The 22,767-nt window shown below is 44.1% G+C and overlaps 1 protein-coding gene across 5 annotated transcripts in view; it reads left to right on the top strand.

Moving 5' to 3' along the window:
* ADAM19 (ADAM metallopeptidase domain 19) overlaps positions 1–22,767 on the top strand; it is a 105,537-nt gene that overhangs the window by 29,392 nt on the left and 53,378 nt on the right. For all 5 annotated transcript variants that reach the window (XM_061617488.1, XM_061617486.1, XM_061617485.1 and 2 more), the window contains exon 4: positions 16,686–16,764. In XM_061617488.1, the coding sequence (XP_061473472.1) occupies positions 16,686–16,764 (79 nt within the window). The remainder of the gene's footprint in view (positions 1–16,685; positions 16,765–22,767) is intronic.

Below are 22,767 nucleotides of genomic sequence, written 5' to 3'. Positions count from 1 at the left end.
CCTTTTGTACACCCCCCAGAGAGCCACTCGCTATGGGCGGTCTATAAATGAAACAAATAAATAAATAAATAAATAAATAAATAAATAAATAAATAAATAAAAGAAATGGCATAGTACACTTAAGACAAATACGTTATTCGTAAACAAAAATGATGGTGCTAATGTTGAGGTCATTAAGAGGAAGCATCCCAGGAGTTTTTATTTACATTCAACACTTTCTGCAGAAGGATGCTGATCAACATTTTTTAGATGTTTTATTGTTTGTTTGCCTCCCTGGGCTCCTTCAGGAAGAAGGATGGGATATAAATTTAATAATAATAAATATGTAATAATAATAAATAGTCACTCCGATCTTCCACACGATAGGTTGTATCCAATACTGCGTGACTGGAGTTCAGCTTGTGCAACAGGATTCCCCCTTCCTCTCCTTTCCTTGTGCATCACCAAATCTACTCAGGAGGGTCCCCCAACCCTCTGGAGCAGATTTTGAGGATGCATGGGGGGGCTGAGGAGGGGAGAGGAAGTTCTATTACACAAGTGGAAGTCTTTTGCATGAACAGACCAACAGCATTAGATACAACTGGGTTTTTATTGTGAGCATTTTATTTTATTACATTGACAGTCCATCTTTCTTCCATTGTAGATCTCAAGACTACGTAGATAGGTTTCCCAGGTGTTCTCCCAAGATACGTATATAGATGTTTGCAAGTGCAAAGCACATAGACACATTCACAGATTAGTGATATAATAATAGATGCCCACTGTCATGAATTACTGGGGTGTGGCTGCTCCTGAGCTGTCCCATTCACTTACCTTGCTTCTGTCCATATTCCAGTCGACTGCTAGCAAGCCATCAGTTGCCCTTTTATGCACTTTTATAATCTTTCTATTGTTGAGAAAAGTAGGGATATACACTATCATCTACAGCAGCCTCCATTGTACAAAAATAAAATATTCTTGTGGGTTTACATAAAAGAAGGCTGAACTCTCCTAATCCATACCCCTGAATTTTGAGAACTCAAAAACACTTGTTTGTCGGTTTGTGTATTTCAGTTCTCACCTGTTTTTCATTTCAGGCACCCCACTCCTTTTTTCCCCTCTCCCTGGAAGCTCCTCTTAGGTTTTTCAGATTGATGGTTTGATTTTTTTCTCTGAGCAGTTTTTCTTTCCTGATCTGCACTCCTTCTTTCCTGATTTGAAATTATCCCCATTCATCCTGCGGGTTAGGCTTCTTTAAATTAGTACTGTGTGAGTTGAAGATTTAGGTGCTGCTGCTGACGTAGTGTGAAGGAAAGCAAGACATACAGTATTTTGTATCTAGAAACATATTTACTGAAATTTTATGTTTTATTTCTCTCTGTGTGTGTCCTTAGAACACAAAGGAACACAGGAACCTGCCTTAAACCAAGTCAGATTGATGGTCCATTTAGCTCAATATTACACTGAGTGGCAGCAGCTCTCCAGGGTTTCCTGCCTGGAGATGTCTGGGATTGAACCTGGGATCTTCTGCATGCAAAGCAGATGCCCTACCACTGAGCTATGGCTATGTTCCTATGTGCTGCTTGTTCCTCTCTTGGGACCAGAGGTGTGATAGTTCCACAGTCACCACTGTCCTTGCAGTGGGGTGAAGTAACTTGCTTCAGGTGACCCCATGGAAGCAAAACAGATGAAGTCAAGGACTGGTGTCTGAATGATGCAGATTTCAATCCAGCTGTTTGTCTGAGCAGAGGGGGCACCATTTGGGTTCTTCTTTAGGCATCAAAATGTTTTGGGATGGCACTGAAGGCATGGGCCTTCTCTGCTGCTCAGTCTTTGCATCTCTCTGGCCACGGAGGCATGTAGGAAAGTATGGCATTCTTTCTCTCATCTGATAGAGGTTTCAGTTGTGTAGGGGAAGAGCCACGCGACAAGGGAGCTGTGATGTGTGTGTCTCTGTTCCCATGTTGCCATTCTGATGACACAATGCGCTTTTCTAACTGAATTTCCATCTGCCTCATTCATGAAGTATTTGACACTCCCAGCCCCTATACCACAAAATAGAAGCCTCTTCACTGCAGGCGCTTTCACTGATCAGCCCCATGGCGTTAAGATGGAGGCTTTGTTTGGGACAATGGTATCATTGACCGAGTGGAGCAGGGCCAAGAGTGCTCTCAATGGGGCTGGAAGGGAAACGAGTCTTTAAGACATCTGTACGTTATGGCTCTGAGCCAGGCCTTTCCTCACTCTTTGGATCTGCCCCTGCCCCTGAGGTTTTCAGTTCAATGAGAACTGGCAACAGCTGTCCACTTCCAGCCTGCATCTCTACTTTGGCAGGAGGACATTAAAAAACCGTAGGCAGCAGCAGGCAGGCTGCATCCGCAGTAGTTATTCTTTCAAAGCAAAAGCTTAGTTCATGCTGCATGGGTATATCAAGATCAGCTTTCAGTTGCCCAAAATCTGGGCCAGGGTTATTTCCTTCTTCTGGGTTAAGGCTGCAACTCTGCATATTTATTCAAGAGCAAGCCACACTGAACGCAGTAGAATTTACTTCAAACTAAATATGCAGTTCATGCAGTACATCTCTGCTTAATTACCATGGCCTCGGAAAAATCTCAAGTGCTTCAATCAGGAAAATTATTCCATATCAAAATGTTATTTACAGCTACCACATTTATTCTTTAGATCTCTCTGCCTTGGTTTTTCAGGCAACTCGGTAGGAAAAAAAGAACCTAAAGCTACAATCCTGTAGATGCTTACCTGAAAATAAGTCCCACTGAACTCAGTAGGGCTTATTTCCAAGTAAACATGCCTTGACTTAGGTTGTTTATGTTCTTAAGCAATTTTACTCTATATAGCTATTATTGGGGCTGGTTCAACCCAACAAACAATGCTTATTTTCTCTATGTGCTGTGAACTCAGGTGCACGACAAGTTGGAAGAACTTTAGTGTGAACCAACAAGAGACTGTCTGTGTGAGTGTGTGTGTGTTTGAGCACATGCGCATGCCAGGCCAGCTCCAGCCATTCCTGTGATCACAGCAGCTTGAAAAACAGTTCCAGTTTTGTAGTTAACCTTATCACCAGAAGCAGCTTCCTTTCCAAAGCAGTACTGATAAAATATTAGATTGAAAACAAAAGCCAGCAAAATGCTGCTGGTACCAGCGTGCAGGTTTGGGCTGATGCACAAAGCACTTTTTCGAAACAATTGGCTGATTAGTCTTTTTTAGAGAATAAAGCCTGGCCTATGGTGCTGACTTTGCTCTGTGAACCCATAGACTTTCTTGTTCAGGCTAAGAGAGTGTTAAGGTGTCAACCAAGTCACAATATTTAATTTTCTTGTATAACCTATAGTGCAAAAAGTACCTTAGCTGTTGGGGCCATAAGCATATTGGTCAGTATTGCTTTAGCCAAATGACCTCAGAATTACACTGCTGCTCATGTGAGATTGCCATTTCAATACATGGCTTTATTTCATGTTGATGTTAACAGTAGATTCCAAGCAGGGATGTGTTTAGTGGCCTCTTAAGTACAGTTTTTGTGTATGTGTGTGTTTAATGGTTCATAGAACAAATTAAATCAGAACTATCATTAGAAGCTAAAATCAGGAAACATTATCATAATTTGGACACATCATGAGAAGACAGGATTCACTAGAAAAGACCATAATGCTGGGAAAAACAGAAGGGAGTAGAAAAAGAGGAAGGCCAAACAAGAGACAGATTGATTCCATAAAGGAAACCACAGACCTGAACTTACAAGATCTGGACATGATGGTTTATCACAGATGCTATTGGAGGTCACTGATTCATAGGGTCACCATAAGTCGTAATCGACTTGAAGGCACATAACAGCAAAGTCACTAAATTATTTTATTCCTATTTGTTTTGACCCCATGGTTTTGACAATAAGAATTAGAGAGGCCTGCTTTAAAAATGAATATAGAGATTCCAAATAATCTAAAAACAACCTATGTTCCAGACATTATGACGGCTTGTTGAGGTGGGAAATACCCATGTGCAGCACCCTGCCTGACATTACAGCTGTCATGCTGGACGGTTTCTAGCCCCTAACAGCAGGAAAACCTAGAATGTATGACTCACCTTGTCTCAGGAAATAGTCTAATTTGTCACAGACTAATTTATCACACTTAGGCCACATCCGTACTCTGGTCAGTCATACCTTGCTGACACTCATTAACTACAGGCTGAAACATTTCACATTTACTGACATTTATGTGGTAAGCTGACAATGGAAATTAGCAGGTTACAGTAAATGGATTTTTTTGTAGATTTTTTTCTTGGCTTTTTATTAGTATTTTGAATACTACAATCTTATTGGAGAAATAAGGTAGGGATTCACCTGTTATAATTTGGTGGCTAATAGAAATAGAAAGCTTTCAAATAATGGTAATAAGCTTTTGTCATCCCATGAGAAATTTTCCACAATTCTACACCATTTCTTATCAGGCCCATAGCCAGAAATGTGTTGAGAGAGCATATGGGCAGGGGTGGGGGGGGGGCACTCTTAGTCAATGTGAAAGAAAGAACAAGACCCTAATTATGTTCTATATGTTTAAAATTTATTTGTTTATTTAAACTGAATTACCTGAGTTTGTAAAAAAAAAAAAGCTCATGTCGGCTCTAGATTCTAGAGGGACTACTGACTGACTCATTCCATTCAGAACAGAGGAGTTATGTCTATCCAATGTAGTGTTATCTGACTGAACCATTTTTGCACATCACAAAACAACAACAACAACAACACACAATTAGTGACAGTAATAATTTTTCATCTAGCTAAATGATAAGTAACTCAAAGACCACTAAACAGTTTGAAGAGTGACAATAATGCAAAAATAGAAATATGTCATTCTGAATTCCTTCTCAAAAGTAATATATGAAAGATGATTCGGGTTGTCTTTTTTTTAGTTAATGGAGAGGGAAAGGGGAGTGATGGCAAGGCCAGAGGTGAACATGTTACTAGAACATAACATTAAACAATACCTTATTCAGTCTGTACAATTTTATTTGTTTTCCTTTGAACTTTACCTCACATTTTGCTAGGGATTTCTCACTTTTGAAGTTCTTTAAAAGAATAATGTTTGTATAGGAGTGTAGCGACATGTAATCACCAAAACATAATGCATAATGGGGATGTGGTGAATTACTGTAGAAGACGAGGGCAAGGCTATCTGCACCTTGTTCCTTGCTGCCACTCCTCTCAAGGATGGGTTCCTCATTGCTCATCTGCTGTGCCCACTGGTCTGTGTGTGTTGTTGTTTAACGCCAGATCGGTACATAATAAGACCACTCTCATCCATGACTTGATTGTGGATGAAGGTGCCAATTTGGTGTGTATTACTGAGACCTGGGTGGGTGAGCTTGGAGGAGTTGATCTAACCCAGCCTTGCCCAACTAGATACTTGGTGCAACACCAGCACAGGCTGCAGGGACGGGGGGGAGGAGTTTGCTGTGGTCTACAGAACTTCCATCTCTGTCACCACAGCAAACTCCTCTATCTTGGAGCTGGCTGTGAGGGCCTGCACCTGGTGTTGGGCCGAGGAGACAGGAAACTAGGGTTGCTGCTGGTGTACCGTCCACCCTGCTGCCCAGCAGCTTCTCTGACTGAGCTGGCGGAGGCTGCCTCGGCTGTGGTGTTGGAGGAGACCAGAATGATAGTGCTGGATGATTTCAATGTCCATGCTGAGACAGCCTCTAGTGTTCCGGCTCGGGACTTCATGGCCTCCATGACAACCATGGGGTTGTCTCAAGTCGTCAATGGCCCGACGCATAGGGCAGGGCACACCCTCGACTTGGTTTTTGCTCCAGATGGAGGAAGGGATGATCTGGAGATGGGGGGGTGGATGTCACCCCATTGTCATGGTCAGATCACTTCCTGGTGAAGTTTAGACTTATGGCTCCGATCCTTCCCTGCAGGGGTGGTGGACAGATTAAGATGGTCCACCTCCGGAGCCCAATGGAATCCACTGGATTCCTGAATGCCCTGGGGGAGTTCCCAGTAGATAGAGCAGGTGACCCTGTTGAAGCCCTTGTCATGCTGTGGAACAGTGAGGTGCGTTGGGCTCTTGACACGGTTGCCCCCGAGCGCCCTCTCCAGCATTGTGGAGCCTGGTCTGCACCTTGGTACACCAGTGAGCTAAGGGCAATGAAACAGGCTGGACGATGGCTAGAGCGCAAGTGGCGAAAGACCTGCTGTGAGGCTGATCAGGCATGAGTAAAACATCGTAACCGTGCCTTCTGTGTGGCAGTGAGGGAGGCAAAGAAGGCCCACTTCTGTGCCTCCATTGCATCCTCAAGTAGCTGTATTGTCAGGAGTCTGTTGGCATCAACTCCAGGAAATGGAGTTTTAGACCCTTCGGAGGCCCACTGTGAAATGTTTGCAAGGCACTTTGAGGGTAATGTTGCTCTCCTCTGTAGCAGTCTTGATGCCCCCTCTACATCTACTGTAGCCCCAATGAGGTGTCTGGTGCAACATCTGCTGCTACTTCTTGGGAATGGTTTCAGTTGCTGTGGCGATTCCCTCCCCTTAAATATTAGGCAGGCGCCATCTCTGCTATATTTTTGGCACCTTTTGAAGACTTTCCTCTTTCAACAAGCCTTTTAAGTTGAGACCTATCCCAGTCTGCATCTATGTTAGAATTGCTTTTAATAAGTTTTCTTTAATAATATGTTTTAAACCCTTTTTTAAAACAAATATGTTTTTAATGCTTTTTAAAAAATGTTTTTAATGTTGCTTTGTTTTAATGTATTTTAAGGTCTTTTTATGATGTTTTAAGGTGTTTTTAGAGTTTCTGTTTGCCGTCCTGGGCCCCTGCTGGGAGGAAGGGTGGGATATAAATCAAATAATAAATAAATAAATAAATAAATTTAAGACACAATTATATACTGTATATTTTGGGAAAGTTGCTTTTTGGTGATTTGTGAAAGCAAATTGTATATTTCAAAAATCTTTAACCTGGTGTATAATCAAATGTTTATATCAATATACCAAAAGCTCTTTGCCACCACACCAATGAAGACTCGTGACACATATATGGAGTAATGTTATATTTATTAAAATATAACACATAATAAATTGAATCCAAATCTGCCAATCATTATATATAAAATAGTTTGGGCAGGTGAGGCTCCAACTATCTGGGAGGGTATAGACCCTCCAATACAGAGGCAACTCAGTCACATCGGACTGTAACTCCCCAGTCAAGGATTTGGGATAAGTTATCCCTCCTTGCTATCGGAGTCAGGTATGTGGTTCCAACCCCTGCATCCTGGCCCCGCCGTACAAGCGTTCACCCTGATGCGTGAGCTGGTCCCATGTGGACACTTCCTAGATCCACACAGACATAACACCCTGAAGTTTCCCTAGGGAGTGCCCTTTACCAAAATGCCTCATCCTCATTACTTTTAACCCCCATTACCTCACCTGCCCGAATTCCACGCCAGCCAATCTGGAATCACCACAGCCCCCCCTGACAAGCCAAACAAATCAAACCGAAGCAGTATGGAGTAGGCAAAACTAAAGAGATTCTGAAATCAGAATCTCCAAAAAAAAATTCCTACTCAGCCCCAACATGGCGACTAGCAGAGCCCATACTGACAAGGGAGGGAGGGTGGGTGCCGCAAGGCAAAAAGGCGCGATATTAGGGAGGAGCACACTATTTATAGCTGCTCCATCCCGTCACCTGATAGGGCATCCAACCCACCTGACTAACTTGAAATCCTCCTAGAACCTTCCTGAGTCTTCCTGGCAATGGGGTGGTGGCAAAAACGCCCCTGCTCGAGGCAGGAACACCATTGTCAGTTTAACTCACATTCCTATATGCTTGTCAGAAGAGATGATGGAGGACATAAGATCAGGAACAGCTTACACAGTGTCGGGAGGATGAGCTGGGCTCCTGGGGGGTTGTCAGAAGAGGATTCAAATGGCTGGCAGAGGGAGGAGGGAGGAACTTACCCTCTGTGGAGCAAAGCCGAAACAGAGGACATGCCAGAGATAGGGTCGCCTAGCAACGGGGAGCCTGAGAGCCTTGAAGTTTTAGAATCCCCCCCAGACATTCCCAGGCCCTCCCTTCTCCGCAGCTCAGAGCAAGAGGGAGGGCTGATCACAGCAGAAAGGCGGAGAGATGGTTTACCCTCAGCCCCTTCTTTATCACCCATAGGGGAATCGGACACTTCAGAAGAGGAGGAGGTGATGCCTCCCCCCTCACCACGCACACGCAGACGGTTGAAAAGACAGGAGAGAAGGGGGGGAAGGCGGGCAGTACCTGAGGGGGAGTTAAGGAGGAGCGAAAGGTTGTGCGCCCGTTTAGCCCCTTCTTAAAGAACAGGCGGGAAGCAGCCCCTTGCTCTGTCAACTTTCTCCCAATGTCGCAGGACCTGTATCCCTGTATTGCTTCATGAGAAAGCGCAGTCTTTGTTGGACATTACTCTAATAAAACACGAATTAACTACAACCTCTGGTCTGGTTCCTGAGTCGCATCCTGGGCCTGACAGCTTGACAGAGCCACCTAAATCACCCTCAACGCTCTCTTCACTTGACTGGGACAAGATGTCAAAGGGAGCAGCGGTGGGGGGGACGAACCCCACTTCTGAGACGGAAGAAGTGAAACTCTTGAGGACTAAGGTAGCTGAATTGCAGACGGATGTCCAAGCCCTGCTAGCAGCAGTCAAGGCGCTGAAGACGGATAATCAAACCTTGAAGGCCACGATAGACCAGATGCAAACAGCCCCTCCAGCTGCCGCAGTAAAGGTTCCCATTGGATTGCCCCCAAAATACGCGGGACAAAGTGATCAGTTGGCAACTTTCGTGGCTCAATGTGAGTTATATCTGGATGTCAGGCACATGGAGTTTCCAGACGATGGGGCTAAAGTGGCCTTCGTGATTAGCCTCCTGGAGGGAGAAGCTGCAAAATGGGTGACTCCGTATCTCGTGAGAAAAGATACTGTCTTAAGAAGGTACAGAGGATTTATACAGGAGATGACCGAGATGTTCCAAGACCCGCAAAGAGCTGAAACAGTAGCGCGGCAACTAGGCGCTCTGAAGCAAGCTAAAGGGACTGTTTCCGAGTACACAAACGCTTTTAAAATTCTGTCCCAGGAAACTGGTTACAATGACGCCACCCTGATGTTTATGTACCGGAGTGGATTAAATGCTGAAATCCTGGATGAGTTGGCCAGGACCTCCCCCCCCGCTGACCTACCAGGGCTCATCCGGCTATGCCTACAGATAAATCACCGGATGGAAGGAAGGCGCCTGGAAAGGAAGCAGGAGGTCCCGAGATACTCAGCCTCGGCATCTCGCAGCAAGACCCTTCCCTCTGCAGGAATGGCAGGTAATGCAGCTGAGGGACAGGGAGGGGCTAGGCCAAGACTGTCGGAAGAAGAAAAGGAAAGACGCCACCGAGAACGTTTATGCTTTTATTGTTCAAAGCCGGGCCACGTGGCCAGAGACTGTGGACTAAAAGGGGGGAAAGCTGAGCCGTCGGGAAACTAGAACACCCAGTCCACGTGCAGGCTGGTGGACTGGGGGCAGCGTTGTATAAAGGCCCCCCAACGATCCAACCTCCCTCAAAGGGGGTGTTGGTCTTGCCTATTCGGATTACAACTTCCAGAGGAGTGGTGTTTAATTCCACTGCCTTAATTGACAGTGGAGCCTCCACAAATTTTATTGATGTAAAGTTAGTCAAGCGTCATGGAATTTCCCGGTGGAAACTGAACGCTCCCCTAGTTGTGGAGACTATCGATGGGAGACCCCTGAAGTCAGGAGGGGTGACACAAGCCACGGAGGAAGTGAAACTTCAAATCCCCGGGCACGAAGAGTTCATTTCGCTATACGTGTCAGATCTCTCGAACTTTGAGGTGATTCTGGGAATGCCCTGGCTAGCAAAGCATGAACCCACAATAAGTTGGAAGGAGGCGGTGGTGTGGTTCACCTCACAGTATTGCCAGGAGAACTGTCAACCTGAAGGAATCAAGAACACCTTAGCGGGGGCAGTGCAAGAGATCGAGCAAGTGACCCTGCCGCCAAAGTATGAAGAATTCAAAGATGTGTTTGATGAAAAAGAGGCAGAGACTTTACCCCCCCACCGCCCTTACGACTGTGCGATTGATCTAGTGCCAGGAGCCAGCATTCCATCAGGGAGAATCTACTCTCTCACAGAGATTGAGAGGGAGGCCCTGAAGGAATTCCTGGATAAAAACCTGAGACGAGGATTCATACGCCCCTCACAATCCCCTGCTGGAGCGCCACTATTGTTTGTGAAAAAGAAGGGGGGGGAACTCAGACCCTGTAACGACTATCGCGCATTGAACCAGATCACCATCCCCAACAGCTACCCGCTGCCCCTGATCTCAGAGTTGTTGGACCGACTGCGCTCTGCAAAAATCTTCACAAAGTTGGATTTGAGAGGAGCGTACAATCTGATCAGGATGAAGCAGGGAGATGAATGGAAAACAGGGTTCTTGACCGCTTACGGACAGTATGAATACCTGGTCATGCCGTTCGGGCTTTGTGGAAGTCCAGGAATTTTTCAAAAATTCATGAACGACGTGTTTAGAGACTTGTTGGACACGTATGTAATCTGTTACTTAGATGATATCCTGGTGTTCTCAAAGAACCAGGAAGACCACGACCAGCATGTGAAGACGGTGTTGCAGAGACTGAGAGAAAATCACCTGTATGCTAAATTAGAGAAATGTGGATTTGACCTCAAGTCTCTAGACTTCCTTGGATATCGAATCTCAGCAGAAGGCATGGAGATGGACCCAGGGAAAGTAAGCTGTATATTGGACTGGGGCCAACCTGTCACCAAAAAGGATGTACAACGGTTTTTGGGGTTTGCCAGTTATTACAGAAAGTTCATTCCAGGGTTTTCCAAATTGACAGCTCCTCTGACTGACTGTTTAAGGGGAAAGAAGAAGTTTCAATGGACAGAGAATGCCACCCAGGCCTTTGAGGAGCTGAAGAGAAGGTTCGCTTCCGAGCCCATTCTGCACTTTGCTGACCTGACCCGCCCTTTCATCGTGGAAGCAGATGCTTCAGATTTTGCTATCGGGGGGGTCCTTCTGCAGTTAGACCAAGAAGGAAAGGAGCTGCACCCCTGTGCGTACTTCTCTCGGAAGTTAAAGCCTGCAGAGAAGAATTACACAGTTTGGGAGAAGGAGCTGCTGGCCATCAAGGACTCTTTTGAAAACTGGAGACAATACCTAGAGGGGGCCCCTCATCAGATCGAAGTGCGCTCCGACCACAAGAACCTGGAAAGCCTCCAAACTGCCAGAAAGCTGAACCAGAGACAAATAAGATGGTCCCAGTTCTTCACCAGGTTTAACTTCAAGATCACTTACCAAGCCCAAGCCAAAAGCCAGAGAGCTGATGCCTTATCCAGACAGCCACAGTACAAAGAAAGTGAATCCGAGGACCAGCCTCAGTACGTGATCCCGCCAGAGAAATTAATGTTGGGATCATGCCAGTCTTCGTGGGAAGAGGAACTCAAAAAGGCACAACAAGAAGATGCAGACGTACTAAAATATGGGCAGGAGACGGGACAAAGTCAAGACTCAGAAGTAACCTTTCACTGGAGGAATGGACTATTATGGTTCAAAACAGCCAGATATGTGCCAGAAGGAGAATTAAGGCTCAGAATCCTATGCCAGTGTCATGATTCCATCACAGCGGGACACTTTGGGATTTACAAGACCATTCAGAACGTGGCCAAGGACTTCTGGTGGCCTAAAATGCGTAGGGATATTGAAAGCAATGTAAAGTCCTGTTCTGTCTGTCTGCGGACAAAAACACAAACAGGAAAACCAGCAGGACTGTTACAACCGCTACCTGTCCCACATGAACCCTGGAAGGATCTCTCCATGGATTTTATAACGGATCTACCCAAATCCCAAGGAATGACAGCCGTTTTAGTCGTGGTAGATCTACTCACCAAAATGGTGCATTTCCTCCCTTGTGCAGGGGCCTTAGAGGCTAAGGAAACGGCCAAGTTATTCATCAAAGAAGTCTACCGACTGCATGGGTTGCCAAACAGTGTAGTCTCAGACCGAGGAACTCAGTTCACAGCCAAATTTTGGAGAGCAATGTGGAAACAGTTGCAGGCGGAATTAAAACTCTCCTCCGCCCATCACCCCCAGACAGATGGGCAAACGGAACGCTTGAACGCCGTTTTGGAAAGGTATTTAAGAAGTTATGTGTCCTATCAACAGACTGACTGGGTATCATATTTGCATTTTGCAGAGTTCGCCTACAACAATTCTCTACACTCCAGCACTCAATAAACCCCATTCTTCGCGAATTATGGATTCCATCCTAAAGTCTTTCCAAGCAGCTCAGAAGGAATGCTGGTACCGGCAGCTGAGGACTTCCTAAAAGAATTGCAAGCGGTGCAACAAACACTGAAACAGCAGTTAAACGAAGCCAAAACGGAGTACAAGCGAGTTGCTGACCTGCACAGGAAGGAGGGCCCCCCCCTTCAACCAGGAGACCAGGTACGGCTGTCCACCCGTTTCCTCCAGATGCTGGGCAAATGTAGAAAATTACAAGACAAAAGGGTGGGTCCTTTTGAAATAGAAACTCAAATTAATCCCGTGGCGTACCGGCTGAAGCTACCTGACACGTTTAAAATACATCCTGTGTTTCATCGATCCCTCTTGACGAAAGCTGCCCCTCCCAGTGAGCTGCGGCCGGAGGAGCCTCCTGGGTCCCCACTCCTGATAAATGAGCAGCTTGAGTTTGAAGTTGAGGAAATCTTGGATTCCAGGATCAGACGCCACAAGCTGCAGTATTTGATTCACTGGAAGGGCTATGGAGTGGCTGACAGATCATGGGAAAATGCAGATGATGTGCATGCTCCAGAGTTAGTAAAACTTTTCCATCAACGTTTTCCTCACCGCGCCAAGCCAGACAGGGGGAGGGGGGCACAGCTTGAGAAGGGGGATGGTGTCGGGAGGATGAGCTGGGCTACTGGGGGGTTGTCAGAAGAGGATTCAAATGGCTGGCAGAGGGAGGAGGGAGGAACTTACCCTCTGTGGAGCGAAGCCGAAACAGAGGACATGCCAGAGATAGGGTCGCCTAGCAACGGGGAGCCTGAGAGCCTTGAAGTTTTAGAATCCCCCCCAGACATTCCCAGGCCCTCCCTTCTCCGCAGCTCAGAGCAAGAGGGAGGGCTGATCACAGCAGAAAGGCGGAGAGATGGTTTACCCTCAGCCCCTTCTTTATCACCCATAGGGGAATCGGACACTTCAGAAGAGGAGGAGGTGATGCCTCCCCCCTCACCATGCACACGCAGACGGTTGAAAAGACAGGAGAGAAGGGGGGGAAGGCGGGCAGTACCTGAGGGGGAGTTAAGGAGGAGCGAAAGGTTGCGCGCCCGTTTAGCCCCTTCTTAAAGAACAGGCGGGAAGCAGCCCCTTGCTCTGTCAACTTTCTCCCAATGTCGCAGGACCTGTATCCCTGTATTGCTTCATGAGAAAGCGCAGTCTTTGTTGGACATTACTCTAATAAAACACGAATTAACTACAACCTCTGGTCTGGTTCCTGAGTCGCATCCTGGGCCTGACACACAGTGGGGCAGAGCCACAGCAATCTCCTCCTGGCAGCGGCATCACCGCCACTTTCCAGGAGAGGGAGGGGCATTGTGTACCAGTGGCAGCGCCATATTGATTCTGCCTGGAAGTTTTGCCATTGTCATACATTGTAATCCTATGCTTACTTACGTGGGATCAAAACCTGTAGGGCTTATTCTTAGGTAAGCTTACATAAAATTGCATCCATAAGTGGGATTTTTATTGAAATTTACATGCACAAATATGCTAATATCTTAAATGGATGCTGCAATTAGTGCTGGCTCCAGAATTTTGGAAGCTCTTGGGATTGGCACCCTCAGTGGGCCTTCTTATCTGGAAGAGATATTCTCTTAGGTTGCACCTGATCTTTTTGGAATACACTGTGCAAAGTGGAAATAGTAGCACTTTTAGGGTGATCAAACCCCTGCTGAACTTGGTGCCCCAGCAAATGCCCACCTTTACCAACCTGTGGGTAATATCAAATTTGAGTTAGTGGAGCAAAATCAGATTGTGGACTTTTGTTTGTTCCCTGTAAATAATCCCAATATTTCCTGTTTCTTTTGTAGTCTAAGGAATGGCATCATAGGTTGGGAAACAATAAAGGGAAATGGAGTGAGAGGCAAACAATTAAGGGAATATATAAACAATATTCTTTGAGCATATAGTGCCCTTAATGCCACTGTACATTTGTTGATGTGCAAATCATGACTCAATTGATATTCAGCTATCCTCTTTTCATCAGAAGCCTGAGGGTGGGAGGAGATGAAAAATTTCAGGTAAAATGAGGTTCGGATGAGCAGACACAGGACTACATTGTTATAAAGAACTTGGATAAGCCAGGGAGATGCAGATCACAGTGATCTGGATGAAGGGTGATCTAGTGCATATGATGATACATGGGAGAACAATTATTTTATAGCCAGAACACAAATGACCCTGTTCCATTTCCTCCCCTGACAACTCCTTGTCTTTTAGGACAAAATGTTGTGCTATGCGCAAGCTCTCAGCTGGCCTACATGTGTGGATTATAAAATGCTCTTATCTTTGACTTGTGATATATCTGTATTTAGAGCATAGACATTTTATAGCAGTTTGTTACAGCTTCCCCCAGAGAATCCTGGCCGTTGTTTGATGAGGGTACTGAAGATTCTGTTTAGAGATCGTTACTCCCACTCTCATCCTATAAGAACTACAGTTCCCAGGTTCCCTTGGCAGAGGGAATGACCATTCTGTTTCAGTCTGTAGTATGGATATATGTCCTAAAGATATTTTCATATACTCATATTCATAGCCCAGTTTTAAGAGCCAGGTTTTATAGTTCTTTTTTTTTTTTTTGGAACACTAAGGGGCTATGAAAAAGGGTTACAAAATATATAAATAGCATGGAAAGAATGGATAAACGGGATTTTTTTCACCTTCGCTCATAATATTAGAACTTGACGTTGTTTGATGAAACTGATTTGTAAACAAAAAAAGTACTACTCCATTCTGTAAGTAATACTACAATTCTATGTGATTTCCATGTTTTTAATCATAGTTGAACCTGTGCAATTGAACTGCCATCTTGGAAGAGCTTACTTTAACCAAACCCTGTGCAAATCCATGGAATGTTTCCAGAAGTAACTACACTGATTTGTTTTAAAAAACCATATTTAGGTTCACCACACCACAAGCAAGACTGGCACAGGTTCTCCCAAGGTCATTGCTTGCTCTGTGTCCTGCAGCTAATACAATTTGGGTGGGGAAATAATTGTTTCTTAAAGGTTCATGCTACCCAGACCATGACAACACAGGAGATAATAGAGCACTTACATTGCAGTATTTTTTTGTTTAGGGCTTTTGTTTTGTTTTACTTTGGTTATCGGTAGCCTGCAGATCCCAGGCTGGGTGATCTGTATCAGCAAAGATGAACAGAGAAGGAAAATTAGTTTTGCTGGAATACAGTAACAATAAAGGATGCCATGTTATATATTGGGTAAACCCTAAAAAGTTACTGTAAACCGCCCAGAGAGCTTCGGCTATGGGGCGATATACAAATGCAATAAATAAATAAATAAATAAATAAATGTTGGTATCAGTTGACTTGAATTATCACTACAGCACATTCAGTGTACAAAAGCACTTTCCCATTTTTAGGCCATTCCCTTCTGTGAAATTGAAAAGGGGAAGGGCTATCTCCAGGGAGGGCTTGGAGGGACTCCCTCCCTGAAACAGTGGTGAGCTGCTGCCAGTCAGTGTAGACAATACTGAGCTAGATAGACCATTGGTCTGACTCATTATGGCAGCTTCCTATGTTCCTCTGTAAAAAACATGCAGCTAAGAGTTAGTGGCTTATGCAATGCTGCCCAATGACCCCTACGGCTTTTGAACTTTAGGAAACTTGAAAGATGCAGGTTTTCAAATGATGAAGGGGGTGAAGAGAGAGACATGTTCCTTTCTCTCTCCTAATTCCTCATGGATCATAGTGAAGTGCCAAGGGCCATTTGTCAGTAAATACCAGACTTGCTTACATGGGCTGAAAAAGCACATATTTTTTCATTTATTGTATTTATTTATTTTACTGAATATTACGGTACATGTTGCAATTTATTTTAGCAACAGAGTAGTGGTCAGTGGGGCGGCGTGGGGTGCGGCAGCACTGCTCATCTGGCTTCCTAACATGGAGGTCACTGCTGGCAACTGAGAGGGGGAGGGAGCAAGGCAACGGGGAGATTGGCACAGTGCAGGCACAGTAGCAGGAGTGTCAGAGTGGCTCCAATAATGTGCCCACACCATGCCAACTCACCCCCCCACCTCCTCCTCTCACTCCACATTGGTGGATGGGCAAGTAATGCTACCCCCCCGCCTGCTGCAACTGCAGCAATATATTGGGTAAACCCTAAAAAGTGCACTTTTATTTTACGTATTTTAAAGATTTCTATGTCTTGATGATACATTTGGCAGGCTCAGTTCCAAAGGACCGGAAAGGATTTTTTTTAAAAAAAATGATTGTTAGATATTTGTGTCAGCTGTTGATGATGAATGTTAGCAAGATTTCATGCAGATGAGTAGTTTTAGGTAATGATGTGCAAAATATAATTATCTTCCCCTCTTTTCTGTCTCTTCTTTGTTGCTGGCAGTCACCTCTTTGCACCAGGCTATACTGAAACTCATTATACTAAGAGTGGAACTCCCCATACTGTGACTTTGAACAACACGGTAAGTATTTCAGTGCAGCTGCTTTTGAGTCAAACGGATAGGAGATAAAACAACTTGGGTGCAGAGGCTTGATGAATCCCTCAGAAGAGCCTGTAGGAGTGCGGGAGGCTAAGGCATGACACCAGACCCATTGGGGGAATGAGGGAGTGGCAAACAGCATTATTAGGAGAGCAAGGATTTTGTTATACACACCAAGTGCAAATATCTTGTCACTGAGGTCACATCCACCCTATGCTATATATTTAAAGCACTATTACAGCACTTACACACTCATGGGGAATCCTGGGAATTGTAGTTTGTTAAGGGTGCTGATCTCACCAAGCTACCATTCCCAACGTCCTTAACAAACTACTGTTCACAAGATTCCACAAGACTGTACAAGTGCTATGATAGTGCTTTAAATGTGTAGTGAGGATATGATATGAAAGCTAGAGAAATGAATGAGGTAGTAGGAATATTTGTTGGAGAGAGTTCACCGTCTCTTGAATCATCCCTGATGAGACCATTGCAAGATGGATTTCCTGGCGGGGTCATGTGGAAGTGGCAATCATGTGGCAACAGATGCAGTAATACCCAACACAGTGGCCACATGTATAATCCTCAAGTGGTGGCAATATTTTGTACAATTGATGCCTCGGCTCAATCATTGCTAAGTCACAAGCCTTTTGTTGATCCTGCATTCTCCAACAGGCAGTCACCTGGAGAATCTGAACCAGGCCATAGCATAAGGATTTTAAAGTTTGCTTGGAACTCTGGTGAACCCTCTAGAAAATTCATGTGAGACCCCTGATATTGCCAGGGACAGGAGTGGACATAGGGCTGGTTTCCCAGCAGTGGCTTCGCTGCTGTTTACTAGGATGGTGCAAGAAAGGATTGTGGTGAGGTCAGGATGTCTCAGACATACTGGCAAAAAAGCTGGATTGGCCCAGCCACTGTACCCATGCCACATCGATCTCACTGCCACCCTGCCCCATGCCTGCATTGTCTTAACAAGTGGCAGTGACACCCACTGGCCACCCTGGTTAGAGGTGGGACTGCTTATGGTCCCACCAATGGGGGTAGCTCACTGTATTGGAACTTAGAATAGGGCCTTCACTGAGTAGCATCCCAGCTGTGGAACTCCATTCCCCAGAGGTGTGAATGGCCACAACACTGAGGAGGTTTCGTCATATGGTGAAAATTTGTTCTCCCAAGCCTTTTGTGGTCACAATTAGATGTTTTAGCCTATGGCTGTCTTTTTCCGTGTAATACAGATTGAATGCTGTTTTACTGCGGATATTTAAATTTTTAGTATGTTTTAATGACATGGCTTTGATTATTGCATGCAAACTGCTTTGTTGTTGTTATGTGCCTTCAAGTCAATTTTGACTTATGGTGACCCTATGAATCAGCAACCTCCAATAGCATCTGTTATAAACCACCCTGTTCAGATCTTATAAGTTCAGGTCTGTGGCTTCCTTTATGGAATCAATCCATCTCTTGTTTGGCCTTCCTCTTTTTCTACTCCCTTCGTTTTTCCCAGCATTATTGTCTTTTCTAGTGAATCATGTCTTCTCATGATGTGTCCAAAGTATGATAACCTCAGTTTCATCATTTTAGCTTCTAAGGATATTTCTGGTTTAATTTGTTCTAACACCCAATTATTTGTCTTTTTCGCAGTCCATGGTATGCGCAAAGCTCTCCTCCACCACCACATTTCAAATGAGCTGATTTTTCTCTTATCCGCTTTTTTCACTGTCCAACTTTCACATCCATACATAGAGATTGGGAATACCGTGGTCTGAATGAGCTAAGATGCATCCAGACTCAGAGGAAGGCAATGGTAAACCACCTCTGAATGCCTCTTACCATGACAATCCTATAAACAGAGTATTCCCCCCCAAAAAATTCCTATCCTGCTGTATCCCCCAAATACACTCAAAGCTGCTTACAAATGGTACAAATAAAACAAAACAAATGCAATAGTTATCAAAAAAACCCCAACACATGATCAAAATAATAAGCTAAGAATATCCAACCTATTTAATAAATTCCAGCAGCACAGAAAGCTAAGCCAGTGAAAAATTACTTAGCTAACAAAAGGCCTTTTTTTGAAAGAGCCAATTCTTCACCAACTGCCTGAAGCAATATAGTGATACAGCGATAGGCCCTGGCAGACCTCAGCAAGGCATTCCATAAGGGTAGGCACCATAACAGAAAAGGCTCTACCCCTATTTGTCACTCTCCCCCCCCCCGAGGTCAAGGGGTCTGTAGCAGGGCCTCGGGTGATGAATGAGGCATGCAGGAAGGAACATATGGGAAAAGGCAGTTCTGATAAGGAAGAGGTACCAGAGATCATATCGTAAACATATGTTGGATAAGGGAACTGACCAAGGAATTTCAGAAGGAAATCACCCTGTGCTTTATAGATTACAGCAAAGCCTTTAATTGTGTAGATCATGAAAAACTATGGAATGCTTTAAAAGAAATGGGGGTGCCACAGCACCTGATTGTTCTGATGCACAACCTATACTCTGGAGAAAAGGCTGCTGTAAGGACAGAATATGGAGAAACCGATTGGTTCCCCTTCGGAAAGGGTGTGAGACAGGGGTGTATTTCATCACTCTATTTCTTTAATCTATATGCAGAACATATCATACGGAAAGTGTGATTGGACCAAGAAGAAGGAGGTGTGAAAACTGGAGGGAAAAATATCAATAATTTAAGATATGCTGACGATACCATACTCTTAGCAGAAACCAGTAATGATTTGAAACGAATGCTGATGAAAGTTAAAGAGGAAAGCACAAAAGCAGGACTACAGCTGAATGTCAAGACTAAAGTAATGAGAACAGAAGATTTATATAACTTTAAAGTTGACAATGAGGACACTGAACTTGTCAAGGATTATCAATACCTTGGCACTTAACCAAAATGGATACAATAGTCAAGAAATCAGAAGAAGGCTAGGACTGGGGAGGGCAGGTAGGAGAGAACTAGAAAAGGTCCTCAAATGCAAAGATGTATCCACTGAACACTAAAGTCAGGATCATTCAGACCATGGTATTCCAGATCTCTATGTATGGATGTGAAAGTTGGACATTGAAAAAAGTGGATAACAGAAAAATCAGCTCATTTGAAATGTGGTGTTGGAGAGCTTTGCAGAAACCATGGACCACAAAAAAGACAAATAATTGGGTGTTAGAACAAATTAAACCAGAACTATCATTAGAAGCTAAAATGATGAAACTGAGGTTATCATACTTTGGACACATCATGAGAAGACATGATTCACTAGAAAAGACCATAATGCTGGGAAAAACAGAAGGGAGTAGAAAATGAGGAAGACCAAACAAGAGATGGATTGATTCCATAAAGGAAGCCACAAACCTGAACTTGTGAGATCTGAACAGGGTGGTTTATAACAGATACTATTGGAGGTAACTGATTCATAGTGTCACCATAAGTAGTAATCAACTTGAAGGCACATAACAAGGATGTAGGTATGATTAAGTCAAATTGCCCAGCTCCTGTAATCATTCTAATTGCAGTGTTTTGCAATAATTGAAAATGTTGGATTTTTTTAAGGGCAGCCTCACATAGAGTGCATTACTGTAGTCAGATCTGGAGGTCACTAGGGCATGAATAACCATGGCAAAGCTGGCTTTTGCAGGAAGGGTCATAGCTGGTGAACCAACCAAAACTGAAAGGGCACCCTTTGCACTAACTCCACCTGTACATCTAACAAGAGTGCCAGATCAAGGAATACCTCCCAAACTATACACCTGATCTTTCCGGGAGAGTGCAAACCCATCCAGGACTGTCTGTAAACCCAACCCGATAAACCAAACCCATGTGGTCTACTTACCAGTAGTACCTTTCTTTCATGTGGATTATATTTCTGTTAATAATCTGTTTGGGCCCTTAGAAGTTTTAGTTGGAAGACCTCTACATGAGAAGTTGTATGCTGTGTTCAAGCTTTATATCAGGGATAGCTGACATGCTGCCCTCCAAAGGTGGTGGACTACAATTCCATTGACTATACTTGCAGAGGCTTATAGGAGTTGGAGTCCAAGAACATCTGGAGGGCACCATGTTGGCTATTCCTGCTTTAGATAGATAACTCCCCTGAAATTAAATGATGGTTGAAGCAATTTTAGGACTGAATGACATCAAAATAAATATTTAGGGATATAGCTAAATTATCTTTGTCCAGGAGAGGTTGCAGCTGGCACACCAGCCTTAGTTGGTAGATGTTTCCTCAGTCTATGGAAGCCACCTGGGCCTCTAAAAGAAGGCCGGATCTAATAGCACCTCAAAACTAAACAATTCTTCAGGGGAAACACAGCCTCATACAAGACAGATTGAACATCACCACGGACAGCACCACAATTTTATATGAATTGAGCTTCAGCTTCTTAAATAGATTCTGGATCTTTTGTTTCCAACATGTTGATAGATAGGCAGACAGACCTTTGGTGTTTGTTGGTGAGTCTATCTTGCATACTGGGAAGATGACTTTGCACTCTAATTTCTTGGCAGCTTGACAGAAAAACATTAGTTTGCTTAGATGAGAGATTGGTGGAAAACTCCTCTAGACCATCTAGCGAAGCTGACATCATGCTTTTATTTCACTTTTCCTACTGTTCAATGAATGAGGACTGTTCAATTGGCTCTCATACTATGTACCTTCCTTACCCTTAAACATGTAATTTTGTCATAGATCTTCAGGTTTCATAAACCAGGACAAGTGTCTTCAGACTGAACTGGTTCTACAAGAAAGTGTTGCTTATGGAGCAAAGAGGACTTTCCCTTAAAACACAAAACTAATGTAATTTTCTGGCAACCCCAACTATGGACCTAGTTACCAACAATGTATTTAGCTTTTCTGTGTACCAAAGTTGTTATTACACCACCATGATCCATGCCCACTAACAACCCTTGATGTCTTTTCTCTACCATTTATGCCCTACTAAGGCCTGTCCTGTCATCTCCCCTGTCATGTTCTGTACAGGACCATTCCTCCTTCTTCATTGTAAAAACTGAAGTTATCCACTGCAATCTCTCACCCTAATTTCTCAAAGTGATGCACTCACACAAACACAGGCCTTGTTTTCACATCAACCCATTGTTAGTGATTGACTGTGAATGTGAATCACTCTGGGCTGCTTTGCTGCTCCCCACAGGAGAAATAAACCACAACCTCTGCTTTAGGGTTATTTCCAAACAGAGGTTTGTTTCGCTCCCAACAAACCATGATCTGTGACTAAGGTTTGTTCTTGGCTTATTGATCATGGTTTGAGTGAAACAAACCACGATTCCTGGTCCTGACATAATGCTAAATGACTGACTGACTGATTGATTGAGTTTATTTACATGCCACCTTTCTACAGCATGCTGTGCCCAAAGTGTCTCACAATGAACATTCAAAATATCAAAATACAAAGTGCTGGGGTGCAGAGAGGAGCAAGTTTACAAAAGCCAACAATACATTCAAATAAGACAAAAATCAACCATTATTGTTGATGTAGAATAAATCATATTACCAACTAAATGGGGAATTGTGCTTTGTTTCCCCATGCACTGCAGAGCCCAGCTCAGCACATTCATGGTAAACAATTAGCTATAGTTTACCTTGTAAAATAGGCCATAGGATACAAACTGGAATGGCTTTTGTTCTATCATGGAAGGTCACATATCTGCTCAAGAAGTGCCAGAGAATCTAAAACTGGATATCCATAACTGTCTACTTTGCTCCTGCCCTCTGCTAAGTGGGATCTGAATGTTTGTTATATTTCAGTCCGTTACAAAGCTAGCCTATGCCAGCTGGCTCATATCCAGCAGGACCTTCTTCACAAATTAACTGACTGGAAATGCTTTGACTGGCAGGCACTTCACTGAAACAGGACAAAAATTAATATTGCTAATTATATGATTTTAAACGACAAGCTAACGTCTATGAGATCATCCTTCTTGATATTGTTTCCTCTTCCCTTCCTCTAGGCATAAAGTTTCCAAAGAAAG

This window comes from Rhineura floridana, chromosome 3 (genome assembly GCF_030035675.1).
Source record: "Rhineura floridana isolate rRhiFlo1 chromosome 3, rRhiFlo1.hap2, whole genome shotgun sequence".
NCBI lineage: Eukaryota > Metazoa > Chordata > Lepidosauria > Squamata > Rhineuridae > Rhineura > Rhineura floridana.
The sequence above is the reverse complement of the archived record's forward strand: the minus strand, read 5'-3'. Positions and strand labels throughout refer to the sequence as shown.